This window comes from Aplysia californica, unplaced genomic scaffold (assembly GCF_000002075.1).
Source record: "Aplysia californica isolate F4 #8 unplaced genomic scaffold, AplCal3.0 scaffold00166, whole genome shotgun sequence".
NCBI classification, from domain to species: domain Eukaryota; kingdom Metazoa; phylum Mollusca; class Gastropoda; order Aplysiida; family Aplysiidae; genus Aplysia; species Aplysia californica.
Window position 1 is genome coordinate 932911 of NW_004797436.1, and position 7500 is coordinate 940410.

A 7500-nucleotide genomic window follows, 5' to 3' on the forward strand; every position below is an offset into this window, starting at 1 on the left:
ATATATATGTTTGGCTATATAGAAAAATCTCCTTGTATTTTAAAGAAACTGAGCAAGGGGCAAAATATTTTAATCTTTTCCTTCGATGTTCTCAAATGAGCATTTTTTGGGATAGCCTCCTTGTGCTTAAAAGTGATCATTTTTTCCCTGATGATGGAATCTGATATATCCCTGTGACTCTGGATTTCGGCATAGACATCGTTAGATCTGTGCAAAGTAGACCTCCGTCAGATATTATGGCTAAATGGGACAAGTCGTTGTGCTCTTTGGATACAGATCTTTGTCGTTAAACTTTCCTTCGACGTTTCATGACCATCGGGCTAATGTCTTTGTGGTTTGCAACATAACTGACATTCTAGAAGCCTGAAAATGATGTGGGCTGTGTTATGTTTGGTTTCTGTAATTCGTTTTATATTTTGAGAGAGAGAGAGAGAGAGAGAGAGAGAGAGAGAGAGAGAGAGAGAGAGAAAGAGAAAGAGGAGAGAGAGAGAGAGAAAGAGAGAGAAAGAGAGAATGTATGCTGTATGTGTGTATGAATGAAAGTGCGTATGAAGGTGCGTAGGTTTGCATGTATGTGCTTTTGTTCACTTGTCCATGTGTGCCTCTGTTGGCTGAGTTGTTAACGTGTATCCACATATTTATACTATCATGTATTTGTGTTCACGGGCAACTTAAATAGCTATGTCAGAATGTTGGTGAAAAAATAAAATGGACAAAACACAAAAAAAGAGCAGGCAAAAAACAGATAAACAGTACTTATTTTTTTAAAGACTTTTTTGTATTTTTGTCCTCATAGGAAAAATATTGTGCTGTGATGGGAAGCAAGACAGAAATATCTAACAAACAGATGTGACCATAAGGGGCTGACATAATGAAGGACTATAAAAATAAGAATAAATAAATAATTTATAAATGAATGTATTATTTTTTATTAATTATAAGGGGCTGACATAATGTATGACTATTTTAACTAGAGCACCACAGCATGTAGCCCAACTTTGTACAGAGTCCTTCAGTGCATGTTTTTGCTCTGGACGACATCCAATGTGTATCGTCTGTTGGCTATTGCATGTAGAAGACATGAGTTCAATTCCTTAAATGGGAAGATTATTTTATCCCTTATTTCCATCTGTCGTCTGGTATGTTGGGTTGACTCTGACTGGAAAAAGTGAAATAATCTAATTTGGATCTACAGTATTGTAAAACATTATAATTACATTTTGTTTATGTTTCTTTGTTTTCCGATAGACCGCTGAAAAAAAATGAACCCACACTCAAAAGCTGACACGTCTTGCCATTCTTGAAGAACCTCCATTCACTACCTACATGGCCACTGAGAAAAACATATTGAGCAAGGCTAAAAAAGCAGAGATAAATTACTGACAATTACTAGGTGAACATACCTGCAACAATCAGACCCAGAGACTGGCCAGCAAAATAGACGTCCTTAGTTGCAAACAGCTGAAAAAAAACACAAAAGGTCACCATTTTCAAATTATTATTTGTAATTTTATTATAGCTCTAAATGAAAAATTTCAGGGCAAAATACGAAATAATATGCCAAATTCTAAAATTACAACATTTTTGGTTCTTTCTAAACATCAAAGAAATCTCATCCAATAACACAACACATTCCTTAAAAAAACATGATGTATGCTTCTGTAAACAGGACAAATAGACAGATTACACATAAGGTAATCGGTAGACTATCTCCAAAATAAGAAAAAGCTAAAGTAAACCACAAAACTGTTCATGTGCACACATAACAACAACAATCAAAGTACATGTACATGTTTTTATCAACGGGAAAGATGCAGACCATGTTAATTCCTTAAGAGTACAGTCAAGCAAATACATACTCCATAACTAATGTGATATCGTGTCATGCAGGGATTAATTATGCAACATAAACATTGTATATTAAACTCATACAATCAATAGCAACTACAGGCACCCTACTACATTATCTTTTAAATGGTTTTAACACCCTACTAGACACTAATGAATCATTTGGACGGTGGAGCACTAAGGTCAGTGTGAAAAGCAAGGAAGAAAAAAGAAAGAAGGACAGAATCAGTTCACACCTCCCTCCCTCCCTCCCTCCCTCCCTCTCTCTCTCTCTCTCTCTCTCACTCTCTCTCTCTCTCTCTCTGATTCCACAAGCACTATAAAAGCAACAGGAGACTAGAAAAAGTATATCCACTACCACACTCCATTAGATGTGTCGCTGCACAGAAAAATGGTTGGAAATCACAAGCATCAATATTGAGACAGAGAAATAAGAGTTTGTTTTCTAAAAGTAAAAGACATTAGGAAAACCAAGTAATTGTATTTTTCCTTTGAGAGAATTTACACTAAACCTCACCAGGACTACATCACACCTATGTGAAAAAAAAAAAAGAATATAGACAGAATACATGCATAAAAGATTTCAAAGTCAAGGGGGCAGAGTCTTCTTCTTCATGTGCCAGATCTGAAACAGCCATGGGACATCATAGCCCGTTATCCATTTCTCTGCTCAGATGCTCTCAAAAACTTATTATATTATCTTGGTCCTTTCAAAATTACCTTTTTGTTCAGTTTCTTGTTGTTAGACACTCTTGTTCTATCTGTGCCTCCTTTACCTCCCTGTTTATACCTGGCCCGTTCCTATTAACTGGCACTTTTGTGTTCAGCAGTTTCAACAAAATCTGCTGGGTTTGAATAAACAAGATGATAAAGAATTTCAAAGGCATATAGAATTTCTCTTGTGTTTTCAATTAACAGCCCTGTTTACCCTCTATTTCTAGACAAAACAAGGTTCAAAGGATACTCACCTCCTGCGGAGCAAAAGCAAATATTCCAACTGACGTCATGTAGTTGTTGGTGCCTCCTTCTGGTATGTCTTTGGCAGTCAAGAAGGCCACCACTCCAGGCATTTTCTGAAAAAAACGAACAAAACATTTAAACATGAAATCTTGGAACTACTCAAATCCAGAAAATAATCAACGTCCTATCCATATTCTGATTGCTAATATCGAGAACGTTTTCATGTTAGTTGGTTGTTTTATGAGTTTTTTAACGGACTTGCTTTTCAAAACTGAAAATTTCTGCAAGTCTCCTTTCGAGAAATCTTTGTTGTTTTACAAAATGACTCCTTGAGGTTACTTTGCCAACCGACTGAAATTTAAATGATCAGAGTACTCCAAAATCTTCCTCGTACTAACGGGAGTTATAAACTATTTGCTTTCAAATGAAAGTTATTCTTTTCACTTCTCTTTCCTGGCTATTTTCTGTAAGAACGTTGAACCAATAATAAATCTTACTAAATAGCATTTGCATAGCGCAAATTCCCCCTCATCAGCAAGTTCTATGCCCTATACAATCTGTATTACCAACTCACCAGAGCTTCTGAGGCATCCATAGACTCCAGCGTAGCCGCCGCCTGATCTGAGAGAACAAACGCTCCAAACAGCTCATGCTGGAAAGTAGGGATGTCGTTCACGTACTGAGCTTCTCCTGATGCCTGCAGAGGGACAACATGACAATGTATTCAAATATCTGCTTTTTAGTTGTTTAGTTGTTTAAAAGTGTGGAGTAAAAGTTTATGACACTTACAAAATAGATAGGTCACATAACTGCCGAGATCAGAAGTTTCATGAGAAAGTAACATACAAAGAAAACAAGGAGGAGGAATAAGAATGATACATGTTTTATAGGAAATAAAGAGCAGTCACAGCAGATCATCCATCAACCATCAACAAATTAGCTGCAGTATAATTTGAATATTGATTTGAATACCTTGCTAGGGCTGGAAAAATAGAAGAAAAAAAGCAGTGATGGACCAACAATAACTTCTTAAAAGAACTTGAAAAGATGAGCGCAGTGGAAACGCCATGTGATATAGGTTTGAGAGCATCCAAGCATAGAAATGAGTGGCCAACCATGAAAACAGTTGTCTTTTTCTTCAAACACTCATAACTTTACTTCTAGCAAGGTATCATATGACAATACCTGAAGTGGAGCGGTAAGTTTGGGCATTGGCTCTTTGAGAGGAAATTCACTCTTCATTTCCTGATAGGTCTGTAGACCTGTGGAGATAGGCCTCTGCAGGCAGTCAGGTCCTGACCTCAGTTTGGGGTCCTGTGTCTTGTAAATGCTGAGCAAAACCTGAGAATAAAGAATGGGTATAATATGAATAGATATGCAACTTTCCACAACAATATAAGAGGAGAAAAAAATGCAACACTTCATCCATGAACATCAATTTCTGATGGAAAAATGGTTCGTGGGGACAACCTTGAAAGTTGTAAGATGCCAAGGTCATGAAACTCATAATGTGAAGCCAAAAAAGTTATCAATTTTTTTTTTTTATATATAAAAAAAGAATTACAACTTACTTTTTTAAAAATCTCATCCATAGGGTCCAGTTGGCTCCTTAATTACTGCTGTCTCTCAGCTACACCCCTAATATAAGGGTAGGTAAAATCTTCTAACACCTAGCCTTCTTGGAGAGGGGTGAAAATATTTTGGAGGTCCCATGTGCAAGTTGCACACATTAAAAATCCCTTGGTGGTCCTAAAACCAATAAGAGTAGGCTTTGACCGCCACCCGGACAAAATTCAAAATTAATTCTTATCAAACAGAAATTGAATAATATGTCCAACATGCTTATATGACCTTATGGAGTTGCAAGCTCCGTAAAACGCTTACCCCCAAAAAATGTACAGTCCAGTAAGATACTAAGTTAGAGGAGCAGGTCTTTAAAATGCAATAAATTTTGGAAAAATTCCCATACCATTCAAAAAATAACACAGGCATAGTCATAGACTTTTACTATTACATGTAGTAGCTTCCCCCCCCCCTCACCCCCCCCAAAAAAGCAGTTTAACTTTGTGACATTCCTATGGCTCATAAGCAAATTTTAAGATCAACTCCAGTATAAAGATTCTTACTAATCGCTCTCATTTGTCTAAAACATACAATATACATTTCAAATGCTTAACTTCCCATGACGGAAGCGGAAAACATTACCACTCATCCACTGCTCACCTTGTAGAGAAGAGATGCGGCCACATCCTGTCTATACTTGGGGGAGGAGAGGAGTTGGTCACTCTCTGGGCGCAGCTCTCCGCGGAGGACAGTCAGGGCCTCTGTCAGATAAAGATAAGACAAGATAAGATAAGATAAGATAAGATAAGATACAATAAGATATCTTACAGTTAAAGCAAAACAGAAATGTAATTAATTAGTCACTCATCACAATCATCAAGTGCCAGGTCTGCTGCAATAGACAACAACGATCATAGTTCGATTTTCTTTTTTTTTTCTTTTTTGCTTGAAAGCTTTAAAAAAAAAAACTATATTATTATCCTGGTCTTTCCCCATCCACCAACTGTTCTGGCTTTCCAAGTGATTTGCTGTGTTACCTTGTTTGCCTTCAATGTTACAAGTAAGAGAGAAAGATGTTCAATGAGTCACTCTTTCATCACAATAAACCCTGGACAGTAAGTGCCTTTTCAGAAAGAGCAAACGGAAGTGGATTAGACACATCTTCACAAAAGCCGATAATATTACCTATCAAGTCTTAAATGGAATCCATAAGGAAAGAGAAAAGACAAAGGCCTGAGAGTACTTGAAGGAGGGACTTGAGTCAAAGCAGTCCTCCTCCTTCATTATCTACATTGTATCAAGGTGGGCGTAAATTTCTTTACAAATAAAAGAGTAGAAAATAGAATCTCATCACCTTTCACAACTGCCTCAGACAGTGTCCTGTTCTCCAAGAATTTCTCCGTGTCTGTGGCATGCACCTGTGAATATAAAGTAGATAAATAAAAAACAAAAGGCTTTGTCTTTCAAATGCAGTCAGCCGGAAGGAGCTGAACATATTTATTTTGGGGGGCAATTCTAATGTTTTTATTATAACGGTTTGGCTTTTTGTTTAACTCTAACACCACAGGCGTCAGTCAGCCACACCACCTTCATCGCCCCAGTTGTGCTCAAAGTCTCCTCTCATTTGTCCCATAAGTTGAATTAGCTGCAATGTTTTGTTCCATGGGGTTGCCCAATTAAAAAGGCAATCCACCTGAAAACGCATATAAAACTCTTGTGGCAATCATGAGTATGTCCAGAAGTCTAAAGATCTATCAAAAAATGCAAAGTGAAAAACAATGCCATACTAGGATATTGTGAGGGTAAAATCATGCAAAGGATTTGAGTTTAATTCTCGTATGGGAAAGTCTTGAATCAAACATCTACATCTGTCTGCGGGAAAGATGTATTCCACTTAGCCCACGACGGCCCGGACAGGCAGTCTGCCTCCTAAAATATTCAAATTGTGTTGACTGGGGAGTAAAGCATTTAAAATTACAATGTTTGCAGTGTCCATACAGAATGTGGCCAAAAACAAGTTGAAATAGAAGCAAAAACAAAAAAGATATGGAAATACATTGACACTGGTACTTACTGTGTCAGCATTGATGCCACCATAGACCAGAGAAGGCTTTCCTTTGATGGTGCTGTTCTCTGTCACAATCTTAAAAGCAGCATTGACATATGCATGGGCATTCTGAAAAAATAAAAATATCAAGGTGTAAATTTCTTTTGGTCATTTGAAAATCTCTTTGTTAACTGTTAGAGGATTTTTCTAGTTTTAGAATCCCAAATAGAAAGTCAGCACTTTCAATTTCAATTGATTTCTCTCTCACAGCTCAATGGTCACGATGAGTAAAAATTTTTTAACTTTGCTATCATTATCAACAATTATATCATGAAACGCAGTACAAAAAGAAATATCATGAGCATTCAAATAAAGCTGATTTGTCAAATAATGCCATACCAGTTGCTAAAATGTAACAATTAAGCTTTTGAAGTATCCAATTCGATTCCCATGTCAGAAAGTTTATTTTACTGAGCATAAAAGCATATCTGTCTTTGGGTAAAATCTCGTGACAGGAAGGATTGACACAAGTCACCACCAAAAACAATTCTAAAATGTGCTGATGGAGGAGTAAAAACATTTAGTCCTGGTTCTGTACTCATTCAGCTCAGTCCTACCAGGGATGGATATTAAACCATAGGTTCTACATTTTATATAACTTTGTTCTTCTGAAAGGATTGTTAAAAGCATGCTACACAATTCCCTTTTATTAAAACATTGTAACTGTAGATGTCTTACAAATTATATTAACATCGTATACATCATCAGGATCTCACCCAGTGCAAACTCTTCCATTATCGAGCTGAAACTTGAAAATTGCAGATCAATTACTTGTACTTTGTCCCCAGTTCGTATATCTCTAACCACCTTTGTGTAGAAATGGACATAAAACATACATAACAGAAAAAAAATGACAGAATGAGACGCAAGCATGGTCAGTCCTAAATGATTCTACAAAGTGCTGAAAGGGAGAGCACAACCACATCTGATTATTTTTCTTATAAAATTTTCTTCTTAAAATGATGCAGTATCTTCACCTGCCATCTTGGTGTTATCTTGAAGGATTTGAAAACCACATCATC

General features: G+C 36.8%; 1 protein-coding gene across 1 annotated transcript in view; it reads right to left on the reverse strand.

The window, feature by feature from the left end:
* The window catches only part of LOC101851125 (indole-3-acetaldehyde oxidase), a gene marked incomplete at its 5' end in the record, with an annotated part of 38817 nt that overhangs the window by 24675 nt on the left and 6642 nt on the right, over positions 1–7500 (reverse strand). Inside the window, 8 exon segments of the mRNA XM_013082273.2 lie at positions 1404–1461; positions 2817–2921; positions 3383–3505; positions 3994–4149; positions 5032–5132; positions 5726–5789; positions 6446–6547; positions 7456–7500. The exon segment at positions 7456–7500 is cut by the window's right edge and continues 104 nt beyond it. Of these exon segments, the coding sequence (XP_012937727.1) occupies positions 1404–1461; positions 2817–2921; positions 3383–3505; positions 3994–4149; positions 5032–5132; positions 5726–5789; positions 6446–6547; positions 7456–7500 (754 nt within the window).